At 58.7% G+C, this 14,427-nt stretch overlaps 3 protein-coding genes across 3 annotated transcripts; 1 reads left to right on the top strand and 2 right to left on the bottom strand.

Annotated features, from left to right (window-relative positions):
- Position 1: 1 nt before the first annotated feature.
- On the bottom strand, positions 2–7,700 carry ARCN1 (archain 1). Its single transcript, XM_068418456.1, has 10 exons — positions 7,618–7,700; positions 5,828–6,091; positions 5,310–5,489; positions 4,888–5,093; positions 4,174–4,335; positions 3,284–3,449; positions 1,834–1,981; positions 1,411–1,519; positions 1,044–1,248; positions 2–494 (listed from the first exon to the last, which is right to left on the bottom strand). The coding sequence occupies exons 1-10, from the start codon at positions 7,618–7,620 to the stop codon at positions 405–407; spliced, it is 1,533 nt and encodes a 510-aa protein (XP_068274557.1). The 5' UTR covers positions 7,621–7,700; the 3' UTR covers positions 2–404.
- Positions 7,701–7,858: 158 nt separating this feature from the next.
- Positions 7,859–11,931, top strand: IFT46 (intraflagellar transport 46). The gene is made up of 11 exons (XM_068418378.1): positions 7,859–7,909; positions 7,977–8,186; positions 8,260–8,396; positions 8,929–9,003; positions 9,108–9,201; positions 9,462–9,590; positions 10,021–10,142; positions 10,545–10,611; positions 10,892–10,952; positions 11,073–11,158; positions 11,528–11,931. Exons 1-11 carry the CDS (start codon positions 7,886–7,888, stop codon positions 11,621–11,623), a joined length of 1,101 nt encoding a protein of 366 aa, XP_068274479.1. The 5' UTR covers positions 7,859–7,885; the 3' UTR covers positions 11,624–11,931.
- A 611-nt stretch (positions 11,932–12,542) lies between these two features.
- Positions 12,543–14,255, bottom strand: TMEM25 (transmembrane protein 25). The gene is given in 6 exon segments (XM_068418421.1): positions 12,543–12,616; positions 12,733–12,810; positions 12,911–13,195; positions 13,271–13,619; positions 13,621–13,706; positions 13,808–14,255. Coding segments are annotated over 6 exon segments (1,320 nt in total).
- Between the last annotated feature and the right edge of the window lie 172 nt (positions 14,256–14,427).

The following is a 14,427-nucleotide window of genomic DNA, read 5'->3' as shown; positions in this document are numbered from 1 at the left end:
CGAAGGCCGAGGAGAAATTAAAATGGCAGCACCAACAACGGAACAGCGCGTGACGCTTCGGAGAGGAAGAGAACAATGTCTGGTAGGCTCTAGGACTGAGCTCCGGTCGTCAGGGGAGAAGGGGACGTGTCAAAGCCAGGTTCTCTGCGGAGATCTTGCTTTCTGCTGGCCGGTAAAAATCTGCCAAAGAAATTTGTAGGCTTCCCCCCCAGGAGCAGGTCAATTCTCTGCCAAAAATGTCTGTGACCCAGGAACGCTGCGAACGGCAGGCAGAGCCACACGTCTTCGCAGAGAGGGGCTGTGGCGTTCCCAACATTCAGAATAAACTTCGGCCTCGGGTTTGTTTTTGTTTTTTTTTTTTTAAATTTAAAAATTTCTTCCTTTGCGCTTCCGCACAGCTGGCGTTACAGGATTTCGTACTTGTCCACCAGGAAGGTGGTTTCAGTAGAAAACCTTACAGGGCTGTTCCCGTCTACCTGGGTCACTTTGGTAACCTGCAGAGACAACAGGCAGAGTTAGCTCAGCACCGAACGCCGCTCCCCACCGCAGCTACGCAGCGCTGACACCGGGATGGTCACGAGGACAGAATCAGCCCAGCGCTTCCAACCACACGTCAGCCCTGAAGGAAACATCTTTGTTCTCAGAAAACCTGGAAACAGGGGACTGATTTTCTGCTGTAACCGCGTGTCTGCTGACAGCGGCCTGCGAGGAGTCAAGCAGCAGTCGCTAGCTACAGTTCAGTGGGGACAGACAGACGTTTTGGCTCGGAAGGCTGATCGATTCTCTAACATCTCAGGGGAGTTAATGATCACTCAGAGGCACGAAGGCACAACCAAAACTGCAGACAAGCTCAAACAGTCAGTGCTGTCCGCTGGCTCTCCCGAATCCAGCTAACACAGAGACAGCTGAACACCAACGCCTAAGCCTTCGCTACGCGGGCAGCAGGGCCCACAGCACAGCCTTTCTTAGCCAGCACGTGCCTGAGGCAGCCTGAAAGAGGCAAGAGCGATGCCAGGCCTGCGGAGCGCCGGCAGCGACCGTACCTGTATGTTGCAATAGTTCTTTTTGGAGATGAAGGAGACTTGCACTGGGAAGAAGTCATTTGGCTGCCCGGCTATGCTGAACTCCAGGCTGCCGCTCTTGTTTTTGGCATCTATCACTGGCAGGCACCACTCGAGGAGGTTTCTCCGGCTGTCGTGGCGGTACTCACCATCAATCTCCCCAATCACTGGGGCGCCAACACCAGACCTAGAGCAGGCAACAAGAAGTTACAATAGCTTACCTACAGAGAGCTAAGAACACGGTCGTCAAGCCCGTCGGCTTGGCCAGACCTGCAAACCAGAGGGGGAGGAACCGACGGGATCCAGGACGGCACTGGTCAGCGCTGCCCCGACAAGCAGCATCACTTACGGCAAGGGGATGGTGATGACCACGTCGTTCAGCTCTAGGCTCTCCTCTTGCAGCTCGTATTCAATGTTAACGTCACAACTGTTCCCGCTTTCTGATGGCCAGCAGTTAACTGAGGGCACAGAAACAGCAAGCTGAACCACGCAGGCTTTCTACGTAGAACAGGCTTTCAAAGGATGATGCGCTTCGAAAAGCACAGCAAAGTCATCCCCAAGGAATTCTGACTTTAAGAAAAGCTTTTGGTTTTCTTCAAGAGCATTACAGAAAACACACACTATCCAGTGGAAGACACGCAGTATCTCCAACATCTCCCAACGTGCCACGCTTCCGGCAGCCCAGCTGCCACGAGGCGGGCAACGAGCCGGCAGCCCACGGAGGAACACCAGCCCCTTCTGCCCCAGCCCCCAGACACACGCTTGCACTCACTTGTCAATGGAATGAAGGACTCTTCCGTGGTCTGCAACCTCCACTTCAGCACGCCCACGTCGCTGTTAATAGGGAATGACTTCTCTGGGTTCTTCAAACCAATCTGCGATTCCGCAGTGAAGAGCTTCTTGTCCACGTTTGGGTGAGTCTGAAAGGGGAACAAATGCCCAGGCTGTAACTGTAGCCCAAGGAGAGACCTGTGTGTAGGTAATGCTGGTTCTACTAAGACAGGCCTACACATCCCCGAGTATTTTCCTTGACAAAACACACATCGGTTTTGCTCCTGGCTTAGAAGCCCAACCGGAGCACGTCTGCTTATCAACCTGGGATTCCTTCCAGAAACACTGATCCCGCTAAGAAGAATCCACACCACTGCCGTTTTCACATGCTGCTGAGCCAGGGACTCTAGCAAGGCGTGTCCTGGGCCGACACCTACAGAACAACTTTAACAGCTCTGAAAATCTCAAAGACCATCCTGAAGACCCACAACGGACATTTCTCTTGAAGAAAAAACAACCTAATGCTGCAAGAACACCCTGAAGCCACAAGAATACTACTTCCCTCCCTCAGCAACCTTCACGCACCTATACGCCAGCAGCCAAACTCCATTTAAATATTCTCTCTTCACAGCAGCAAGCGTACGCAGCTTTCTAAAGCAGAGGATTTTTGCAAGGCAACATTCAAGTTACACTAGAGAGACCGGAGCCAGCACTGGGTTTGATCTCGTCTTCCACCTGAAGCAGCACATGTGGGAGCACTGTTAGGAACTCGCTGATAAGGAACCTACTACTACATAAGCAGACCTGCAGCCAGCTACAGACAGACAAGCTCTTGGTGAGGAGGAAGAGGGAGCAAAAGAGCTATCAAAGCAGCACAATCTCCAGGGATCCACGAGGTCACACAAACAGAGAGGGAGAAAGGGGAGGATGTATCTCTTGAGAATCTTCTGAGCTGCTACCGCTGACTGCAATCCAGGGCTCCAGCAATCGTCTCAATACAGCAGCAACAGGACACAAGCAACCCCAAGAAACAGCTTTCTAGACAATAAATTAATTCCTCGTTGGCGCAGTAAGTTTATTCTAACACTCCCACTCTGCGACTAAAGCTCACATCATATAAACAAGCTCCAAGGAACACACCAGGCTGCTGCAAAGTCCAGGTGAGATCAGACAGCATGCCAACACGCGCTCCTGGACAGATAAGGCTCCGAGGGCAGGAAGAGAACTGCACGAGACTGGACTTCTCAAGCGAACTTCAACCTTTTGAGCATAACCCGGCCCCGCGTTTCTGCTGTGGTAATGTCTGCAGTGGCTACTCCCATTGCGAAGACGTTTGCTGAGAAGGCCTGGACAAGAACATCGGCCACTAACAGGCTCAAGTATTTCCAATACTTTGACTCAGAGAGCAGCCAAAGCACGTTCAACAGCACGGGACACCCAGCAGGCTTTACCTGTAGCTGCACTCCCCTCTTGTCTTCATTTTCTACGTGCAGGCGGATCCGCGCGAACTTCTCATCGGAAATGTGCAGCATGATCATGCCGTGCAGCTCCATGTTCTGCAACCCTCCGTCACGGCCGCAAGTCAGGGAAATTTTCTCCTCTATTTTCATGTGCACACTGGACAGACAGAAAAAAAGCAGGTGTCTCAAGCTGGCACCTAACAGGCAACACGAGAGACTAGTGCTCAGCGAGGACAGGCTGCACATCACAAGCAGGTGCTCCCCAGGGCGCAACGGCCCCAAACAGAACAGCACGGATGGCACAGTGGATGCTAATGCTGCTCCGAGAGGTTAACTCAGGGGCAGGCGGCTCCACAGAGTCTGCAACGTATGGAAGCCCAGATAAACAGCAACGGACAGCATCTCGACACGCTCTTCACTCAAAACCCCTCTGCTGTACAGCACTGTGGCCTGCAGCGCTGAACAGTTCCGACTTGCTACACATAGAACAAGCCATGAATGCTTCCATCCTAAGCCATGACAAGGCAGGAACTCTTTGTGTCTGGGGAACAGGAGAAATGGCACCTATTTTCCCTCATCTGAAGGCAAAGCACTGGGGAAAAGGCGTAGGAGAATTCCCAGCCTCAGCTCAACAACAGATGTACACCCCACTGTAATTAAGGCAATGCCTAATCAAATCAGCTAACTGCTCTTTTGTTGCTGCGCTCTCCAAGATGTTGCCCACCATCTGTTAAAGTTAACAGGCCGAGGGAGAGGACAGGATCTGAATGGCAGGGAAAAGCCTGTTGTGAAAACTAAAAAGGAAGGTAGCTCACGAAGCAACTCGTGCATTGTGGAGAGCGCTGCGGGAAGACGGCTTTGAAAGCGAGGGCAATACCCACCTCTCCATGTTAACAGGAGGAGCAAGGACTTTGGCTGCCTCCGTAGAGCGCTTGCCTACCGCAGTCATGATATTTTCTCCTTCCGATTTCAGCTTGTCCACAAAGTTGTCCACCTCCTTCCCCTTGGCGCCAAGCTTCAAGGCTTTACTGGGACCTGAAGGCCTAAACAAAAGGCACACGAATCTGTGAGTCAGCTCACGGCAAGAGATTCCTCCTTCCCTGGTACCCTTGGTGGTGTACCCCGACTATCCCAACCAGGCAGCATTCACCTCTGCAGCCTTTTTGCGGGGAGAACACACAGGAAACTCATGACCTTACATGTAGGGTGCTAAGTTATAATTTAGATCCGGATTCTGTTCCGAGTATTACCAGTAGCTGGGACCTCTTTTTCTCACACAAAATGGGAAGCCCATTGCCCATCAAAGACCCCAGAGAGACTACGGAACGCTACCGAGGTACACGGCACAAATGCCCTTCGATAAAAGAGAGGCCTCAGGAACATGCAACACACACCCCCCGTAAGCACCCACGTGAAAGGCTCAGAGGCCAACACACGCCGATCGGTAAAGCTCAGGGAGGCTTTACAGAGGCAATGTCTGCCTGTACGGTAACCGAACGGGAGGGCTCACCCCTCTCTAACCCCGCTTAGAGAGCCTCTACGTGAGCCACCGCTGGCCCCAAAGAACATTTGCTACCTGCTATACGTACACCTACCTGGCAGGCGCTGGTGCCACCTTGGGCTTCTCCGTTTCAACGATGGTCTCTGTGATCATGGCTGCCGTTGTGCCCCCAGACACGGCCGAGCTACCAAAGCCACCAAAGCCGGGTGCCTTTTTGCCCTGTCTCTCCGCGTCCCTCCGGGCCTGCTGCAGCTCCTTCGCTTTACGGCGCATCTCGGCTTTTGCTTCGCGCTCCTGAGTCTGAAACAAAAGACAAGAGGCTGACGGAGCTTTGCTAAGTGTGTTTGCTCGTAAATCCTTTGCAAAGAAAACGGAAACAACAGATAGACATTTCGTTTGCAGAAAAGCCAAATAATTTGATGACCCCTGTCAAAGTGGAGGAACACCTCTGTATAAAGAGAGCAGCGTTTCCCAGACAGGGTACCTCGTACCAGGCTTGAAGTCATTCCCACTCACCTCTCTGACAGCTCGGAACACCTTTTCTTCATGCGAGTCCATCTCAGTGAAGGTCCGAATTTGCGCCAGATTTACGTTCTCACGGTAGCCCAGGGCAACAATTTCATCAAAGGCAAAAATCAGGTCGAAGCAGTGTTCGGAGATCTCATTCTCCTCCAGAGCTCGACAATATTCAGGGATCTAGTGAGGGGAAAAGACTGTAAAGGCGTATCCGTAGACAATACTGCGTGAACACTTCTTTTCTGCTACCCCCAGACTTCACAGCTGCGTGAGACAACATCATCCCTTTGGTTTCACCAGCTGAAGTGCAAGTGAGGACTTTTTATGTGTAGTTCAAAAACACCTTTTGACATCAAAATGTCAAAGCTTGCTTCCAGGCCAGGAAGAGGCTCTGGAAAATGAAGGTGCCAGGTGGAGGCAGACAGCGCTTCAGCACCAGCTCACCCCCGGGCTCCCTTACACCGGCTCTGTTTCAGGCTACCCGCACACAAACTCTGCATTAAGCGACAGATCCTTACCACTCTGGAGAACAGTCGGAGTGTTTCTAGGTCTTCCAGGATGTTGCTGTTCTTGGTGGTGATCAGCACCATGTAGAGCTTCTCCATCGGCTGATAGACGTACCGCACGCTCTCCGTTTCCACAAAGGTGTGCTGCTTCCCCGTGTTCATCAGCTTGGGGAAAGCCGCCAGCAGCCCCTCGATGCGGGTCCGGGTCATCTCCACGAACTGCCGGGAGACGATGGCCTTCCCCGCCTTTGTGCAGACGGCTGCTGCCAACAGCACCTGCGGAGGAGGCGAGCGCTGGTTACCTGGGCCTCCCACGCCACGCAGCCTCGGCGAGCCTGGCATGGCACGGCTCCCTCAAAGAAAGGATCACTTCTGACTATGTATACTTGTCAAATGGTTTTCCTTAAACACAATTTTAAGTCTTTTTTTTCTGTGACCAGCACCAGGAACTGAACTACCCTAAGAGCAGATCTGCTTTTCCCTCTCTCCAGTCCGCCTTCTGTTCCTGTTATCCTTAATGAAAGCTCTCAGTGCTTGCAACAGGCAGATGGGCGAATCAGCCCCTTCCTACACACAGAGGTGTGACAAACCCCCAAAACGCTTTAGGCGGGGCTCTGGTTTACCGAGTTTTCTCTCAGCCTGGCCCCAGCTTACACATAAATATAGGAATGCTTTAAACCGCGACGTTTCTTACCAATGCCATGCTTACAGTAAAGCCAAGTTAATAAAACACTGACAGCTATATTAATCGCAGCACTTGGATGACTCTCCTGGGCACTTCAGAGATGTTATCACACCAACAATAAAAAGGGAGAAAGGCAAATGCCAGCCTGCATTTTCTCAGACTACTGAGACTTCCTCCTCACATTTCTGCCTCTTAGATCAGCTTCTTAATTAACTTTGTCAGGATAAGGCAGTTTCTGCACTCAAGGTGTTTTAAACCCCCAAACATTGTTACTAACGGCTGTCTAACAACGAGCTAAGTAGCAGAAACTCTCAAACACAGTCCGATTTCCAGTCCCGCCTCAGCCCCAGGTCGACAGCGCTCTGTGTGTGCCTTGGTAAGACTACCAGGCTCTTTCCAGACTGCCCTGGGGCTCTGCAGCTTGACAACTCAGGGACAAACGTATCCTGAAGTACTTTCAGGTCAGAAATAAACTTCCTCCCTGTAGGTACTCCCCGAAAGTACTCAAACCACGGTGCAGAAGAACGGGAGGGCACCAAGGATCCCCGCTGCACCGTGAGCACACAGCTCTCCTCTTTAACGGAGCAGTGTGTCAGCCTTTGCTGACCGTGGCGGCCGAACGACGCTGTGGGTGGGTAACGAGTCGCGGGACTCGCTGAGAGAAAGAAAGGCTCACAGCGTTACACTCCGCACCGACACGGGAGCAGCCGGCCGAGGGGACAGCCTTAATTCCCCAAGCGACCCCTAAAACAAGCGCAGTGCCGCGCACCCGGGCTGCGGCCACCAGCCCCTCTGCTGAGGGGGCTCCGCGAGCGGCGACCCGCCGCTGCGCGCCTCCTGCTCGCCCCGGGCGCGGGCAGGGACGGCCTGCCTGCGCCCCTGCCGCCCCCCGAGGGCTCGCGGCCCCAGCCCCGACTCCCCGGGCCGCCCAAGAACCCGCCACAGCGCTCGGCTCTGCCCCGCCAGGCCGCGGGGCTCCAGCACCGGCCTGCGCCCGGGCCTGGGCGAGCGGCGGGCCTACGAGCCGGGGCGGGGAGGGCCGGGGCCCCAGCAGGAGCCCCCCCAAGCCCCGCGCTACCCCGCCGCGGCGAGCGGCGGGCCGCGGGCGGGCCCTTACCATGGCGGCGGCGGCGCGGGGCTCGGCGCTCGCTCCCTCCGCGTCCGCTCGGGCTGCCCCACAAGATGGCGGCGCCGAGCCACGTCCCCAGCCGGAAGCGGCGTCACGCACGGCGCGCGGGGCGGGGCGGCCCCGCCGGAGGACCGGCGGCCGGCAGCCACCGTCCCTCCCGCCAGGGGGCGCCGCGGACGCCGCGCCGCTCTAGCCGGCCACGGGCGAGCGAGGCGGGCGGGTCGCCATGGCGACGGCGGCGGGGCGGGGCGGAGGCATGGCGGAGCGGCGGGCGCTGGAGGTGAGCGGGGCCGGGGCGCCGCGCCGCGCCGGGCCGGGCCGCCGCCTCACCGCGCCCCTCTTCCTAGACGCGCCTGGTCGAGAACCAGCCGTACGACGAGAGCCTGGACCTGCCGGAGGCCGAGGAGGCGGGCGGCGCGGCGGGGTGGTCTACCGGGGCCCGATCGCCGCGGGCGGGGAGCGCGGGCCGCCCCCGGGGCTCCCGCCGGCCGGGGCTGCCCGGGGCCAGCGGCGGCGCGGCCGATCGCAGCAGCGACGAGGAGCGCAGCGGCGGCAAGGTAGGCGCGGGGCCGGCGGCGGGAGGGGCGGCGCGGTGAGGCGGCGCGGTGAGGCCCGGTCCTTCTCGCCTAGGAGGAGGCGGCGGCCCGCTCGGCCGGTCCTGCCGCCCTCAGCGAGGACGAGGACGACGATGAGGACTCGGAGGAGGAGGATTCCTCGGAGAGTGACTCGGAGGACGACTCAGAGGAGCACGGGGCTGCGCTGGAGGGGTAAGTGGTGCTACCGGCCGGCGGAGCTGGGCGCCAGTGCTGGACGGGTGCCGTCTGGGCCCTGTCTGCTCCGCCAGGACGCTGGTGATCCCGCGAGGGCGAGTGGGGCCATAGTCATCGGGTCATCGTACCCAAGTGGTGGAGAAGGAACATCTCAAACATATCCTTCAGCTCCTGCTGATCCTTCTCCTTTTCCACTGTTTTCAACTCCACAGCCATTACAAACCCCCCTAGTTCTTGTCCTAACGCCTGCCTTTGTGCAGATTGCTTATCCACCCTTTGACATCCCTTAGACAAGTCTCTATAATCACAAGCAACTGGCCAGCACTGAGTGCTTTTTCTGGCTGGGAGGCCTAAGGCAAAACACGGGCCAAGAGTGTTGTTAGTGTGCCAGAAGTCTTTTTACGAGGGGACAGAGTACTTACCATTTCAGCTTCCTTCATAATTGTCCGGCACAGCTGGGTCCCAGTTCCCGCGTGTACAGAACGTACCACAAGTTCATCTTTGCCTGCATTTCTCTTCCTTTCTGTAGTGACCTCGATCTAGCAGATTATGACTACCTGCCAGTATCTTCTGAAATCAAAGAACTCTTCGAGTACATCAAGAGGTGAGTGGAAGGGGTTGTAGCCCGCTCTTGCCTCTCCTTGGTACCAGTTGCTGTGGCAGGTTTTGCAGAACAGTTGTCACCCGCGCTGCGGTGTTTTCTTCCAGGTACACTCCCAAAACAATAGAGATCGAGCACAAACTGCAGCCTTTTATCCCAGACTTTATTCCCGCCGTGGGCGACATTGACGCGTTCTTAAAGGTACAGCTGCTTCAGGCTCCTCCGTACCTCCCGCCGCGGAGCCCGAACCGAGCGTGGCGGCTGTGCGAGAGGGGCGGCCAGGCCGTACGGGCCAGAGGCGGCCGCTCTGCGAGGGCTGCGGCTGTACTAACAACTTGTACTCAGGAGAGCACACCTGCCTGTTCCTTTTAGGGCCTCATTTTTAAACTGCAGGGAGGCTCTGCACAAAGTAGTCCCTGCTTTGGACTCCCGTAGGAAATAGGGTCTGTGTTTACCTGCAGGTTCCCCGTCCCGACGGCAAGCCCGATAACCTCGGCCTGCTGGTCCTGGACGAGCCGTCGACCAAGCAGTCGGATCCCACCGTGCTCTCCCTTTGGCTGACGGAGAACTCCAAGCAGCACAACATCACAGTGAGTCGTGGAGAGGGCGGAGGCACCTGCTGCGCGCTGCCTGTAGCAAAAACATCGCGTTTTACTCTCTGTTTTGTCTCTGTGCGACTGCAGCGTTGCAGCGCAACCGATAACGGCTTTAAAGGCAGAAAAAAACAACTTTTTTTAACCTGTAGATTTAAACTGCAATGGAGCTAAGCCTTGCTTCATGCAAGTCTGGGTACAGACTTTGGACCTGTTTCCTTCAGCTGAAGCTTTGTTTCCTTTTGGTTGCCAATACCTGGTTTCACTCGGCATTTTGGTTCCCAGCTGCTCTTCTGTCTGCAGACATCTCTTGGTGTAGCGCAGCTAGGAAAGAGAGAGCGCCTGGTTAATGGGGAGCGAACACAGGGTTCGCAGAAAAGCCCCGAAACACCACCAAGTGCTTCCAGGTTTCTATTTCTGTTTGTAGCAGCAGATAAAAGTGAAGAGCTTGGAGAACGCGGAGAAGAACCCCAAAGCCATTGAGAGCTGGATCGAAAGCATCAGCGAGCTGCACCGCTGCAAGCCCCCCGCCACGGTGCATTACACCAGGTGAGCCGTGAGGGCAGCTCTGCCTCGTGCGGCGTAAGCTCGGGTCAGCGGGAGGCTGGTAGCAACGTCCAGGAGCGCTGAGTGAAACCATCAAAGTCTCCCCGGGCGGGAGAAGACGTGCTGATTTTCAGGGTAGTCCTACCACAGGACACTCGCTTCCCTCTCTGCGCTCCTCTTTCCCTACGTCACTTGAGTTAGTTTAACATCTAGCACGCAGAACTTGCACCTTGGCAAGCTGGGGCTTGTTTTGACAAATAACAACGGCCCCGCTGACGCTCGGCAGAGGTGCGGCGCTCTCTCCGCTGGGTACAAGGGAGCCTGTCCCCTGACAGCAGTCCGGCAGTGGGAAGCCATGTCAGTGGTGTGTGATGCTGAAGCTTCTGCTCGTTTCTTCCCTGGCAGGCCAATGCCCGACATCGAGACCCTGATGCAGGAATGGTCACCAGAATTTGAGGAGCTCTTGGGAAAGGTACATTGTCCGAGCTGTAAGTAGTTATTTCAGTGCGTGGTGTTAGAAAGCACCTCCCGTGCCAGCTGGGTTCCTGCTCTGGTTTGAGCTCTTTGCCCGCAGCCCAGCCCGTCCACGTTTGCTCCTCACTTGCCATTCCTCCCTTGCCAGAAGACGGGGAGCAGCGTAGTGCCCGAGTTCCCGGCTGCTGCCCAGGCAGCCTCTGTGCTCGGCCCGAGATCGGCGCGTGCTCTCGGGCTGTGGCCGTGCGGGCGCAGAGGTGACAGCTGCTCTGTTCCAGGTGGGCCTCCCGACTGCAGACATGGACTGTGACCTGGCCGAGTACATCGACATGATCTGTGGTAAGCAGGGGACACGGGGCTGAAGCCGCAAGCGTGCTGCAGGAAGCTCAGCCTTTCCTTACAGCCCTCCGGGCAGGGAGGTGCAGCCCAGGCGTTCTCACACGCTTCTCTCGCTCGTAGCCATCCTGGACATCCCCGTGTACAAGAGTCGGATCCAGCCTCTGCACGTCCTCTTCTCCCTCTACTCGGAGTTCAAGAACTCGCAGGTACGCAGCTCCAGACGGGCTCTGCTCGCCCAGCTGGAAGCATTGCACAGGGTCTCTCTCCTTGCTCCGCTGCGCCGCGGGTGTTTGTGAAGGGCTGGTGGGGCACGACAAAGGGTCCAGAGAACATTTGCGAAGCTCCTCATTTCCCTGGTGCCTCGGTGTTACACAAGGAGCCTCTGACGTGCCGCGGGGCTGGGACGCCGCGTTGACGGGCCAGCATAAGCCCAGAACGCTCTTCCCACCAAAGCCAGGGCGTCTGCTGGGCATGCAGCTCCCACAGAGCAGAAGCGCTCGCGTTCTCGGGTGCGCGCCTGCGCTCTGCCTAACGAGAGTCAGTCTTGGCCCTGACCCTGACCCTTTCCCCTGCAGCATTTCAAGCCCCTGCCTGACGGGAAGAAGGGCGGGAGCCCGCCATCCAACCCACCCTCACAGGCGGCAGACGCAGAAGTGTTGAGCTTTACCTAAAGCTGCACGTTCCACCCTCCTCTCCTGGACCAACGTCTGCTGCTGGACATGGAGGTTTGGCCCAAGCCTGTGGAGCGACGCGCGGCGCTGCAGACCCTCCCTGGTTTTACCCGCGCTGCTGAGCTCTTCTGCGCTCACGGAGTAGGACTTTACTCATCACGTCGATTGCGGAAGCTGCCTGATCGCTCCATTTCTGACTTGTCCCGAGGGAGTTCACCATTAAACCAGCGCTTCCCAGTGACAGGCTCCCTGTGCCGTAGGGGCCACAGAGCAGAGGCTCCTCGAGCACACGCTGCATGTGCTGTAGCAAGCGGGAATAAATTCCGTGCTCAGACAAGACACCTGGATCTGCCCAGTGCGTTCCCTGCTCTGACCTGGCGATCTCAAATCTCCCCTGCCCCGTATTATTGAGCCGCTTTTTCTGTTCTCGAGCCCCTTAGCTCCTGCCACGGAGAAATAACCAGCGCGGCACCACACGGATGCTTGAGCTTAGTTTATTGCTGCGGGGACGGCTCTCGCCAGCCCCTGCCGCGCTGCCTGCCCGCCCGCCTGCCGCAGCTCTGGCAGGGGCAGGGAGGATCATGCAGCAAGCAGGCCACGAACCTGCTAAAGCAAGGCTGGTGCCTGGCCTTACCCCGGGAGGAATCGCAGCGCTAGCAGCCTGGCAGAGCCTGCCTACAAACAGCTTTGGTGCGTTTTCATTATAATAGTCTATTTGTAAAGCGGACGGGCTACGTAAAAACACGCCTTGGCTAACGGCGCAGCTACCGAGACCTGCGGTGCGTAGCTTAACGTGTGGCCGGGGCTAGTTGGCGCCCGCCACCCAGCACGGCCTCCCCGCAGCCTCAGCTGCGCTTCTCCAGAGGCTGGTACGTACCTGGTGCCGGGCGGCCCTGGCTCACGGGCACCGCGCCGCGTCTCACAGCCAGATCTCGTCGCTGCTCACGCTGGGCACTTTGTAGATGCGCCCGGACCCCGGGAGCTGGATGAAACCTGCAGGACAAAGACAGCTCGTTGCCGTCACCTTTTGGGGCAGCCGTGGAGGCCGGCGTCCCTGCAGCACGGCTTTGGAGGCCGCTCGCCGGCCTGCGCCCCCTCACCGAGCTTGCTGAGGACCACGGGGTTCTCCAGCCCCGGCAGGGCGCTCTCATCTCTCCTGGCACCAGCTCCCGCAGCCCTGGGGGAAGCTGCAGGGAAGGAAAGAAGCGAGAGCCGGGATGTCCAGCCCTCGCTCTGGCAGGACGTGTGACCCACGTGTCCCTCTGCATTAGCACCTCAGGATCTTACCTCCGGCCTCTGGCGCGAGGTCGCCGAGGCGCAGATCGGGCGGCAGGGACCGGGTCTGGCGGAGCAGATGCGCGGCCCGGGGCTGCGGGTGCTCGAAGCTGCTGACACAGGAGCCCTGGTGCAGCGGGCTGCTCCCTCCCGCTTGCCCCTTACCAGGCACCGGCTCAGCCCGGTGGCACGCCAGGCAGGCGGCACAGGAGCCCAGGCTCAGCAGGGCGCTCAGGGCCAGGGCTGCTCCGATGGCAACGCCCAGGAGGGGCAGCTCCACACGGGTGTCCAGCAGACCTGCACGGGCAGCGCGGCCCTCTCAGCACCCTCTGCAGGGCCGCTGCTCCCCACCCACCCCTGGGTGACACCTACCTGGGGGCAGGAGGGAGGCGGTGGTGACGCCCACGCTGTTGGCAGCGCTGACTGAGAAGTTGCCAGCCGTGCCGCCAAGGTGGACGCGGAGCGAGTGGTTGGCCAGTCCCGGGTAGCGCGTGGCACCCAGGAGGAGGAACTCCGAGGCGTTGGCCATCACGAGTCCGTCCTGGTCCACCCAGGTTACGCTGGCGGGTGGGTTGGCTTGCACCAGCACAGAGAGCAGCAGGAGGAGCCCGGCGCCCTCGACCTCCCGGTAGTGAGCATCTGCCCGCAGGATCTCTGGCTTATCTGGGCAACAAACACAGGCAGTGAGACGGGGAGGAGGGACAGGCAGCAGCTGGGGACGGGGCGGCACAGCCAGGAGCAGGATTTGCCTCGCCAGGGGCGCAAGTCAGACATGTTTGCACAGGACTGAGGTGCTGCCCTGCTGTGGCTGCGACGGACACGGGTCACGGTCCCACTCTGGCCGGGCAGCGGCCCCACGCGCCCTCCCCAGACCTCTGGCCCGGGCAGGGCCAGCACTGCGGACCTTACACTGCACGTCGAGGAGGACGGAGGCGTTGTGGGTCTCCCCAGAGGCCGTGTCCACCAGGGAGCAGTTGAGCTCGTGGTCGGTGCGCCGGGCGGTGAGGGTGAGGGTGCTGGCAGCGCCCGCGGCCGAGCAGTTTGCCTCCTGCTTCCGACCGTCGAGGTACCACGCCAGCGCGGCGCCGGGGGCCGGCCGGGGGGCCCGGCAGGTGAAGGCACGGCTCTCCTCCTCCCGCAGCGTGCACACTGCCAGCGGCTGCCCGTCAATGGTGGGGCCCAGCGGCCCCAGCCCTGCCGGAGAGCCCCGGTGCGTCAGAGCCGCAGCGGGGTCCTGCTGCCGGAGCAGAGTGACAGCCCCCACCACAGCCTCACCTGCCGAGCAGAGCGCCGGGAGACCGAGCAGCAGCAGCAGGCGGGCGAGGGCAGCCCCCGGCCAGCCCCCGGGACACCCCATGGCACGCCGGCTGCGCTCAGCGCTGGGAGAGAGGCAGCTGGAGCAAGGACACGGGGCTGTCCCCACGCTGGGCCCCCGGCATCCCGGCATGCAGCAGGGCTGGAGGACACGGCCAGGCGGCACCTTACCTGGAGCATCACCGCCGCCGCGTCCAGCCTGTCCCGCAGTGCGG

This window comes from Nyctibius grandis, chromosome 25, assembly GCF_013368605.1.
Source record: "Nyctibius grandis isolate bNycGra1 chromosome 25, bNycGra1.pri, whole genome shotgun sequence".
Classification (NCBI taxonomy): Eukaryota; Metazoa; Chordata; class Aves; order Nyctibiiformes; family Nyctibiidae; genus Nyctibius; species Nyctibius grandis.
Note: the sequence above shows the minus strand (reverse complement) of the source record. Positions and strands in the feature narration are given on the sequence as shown.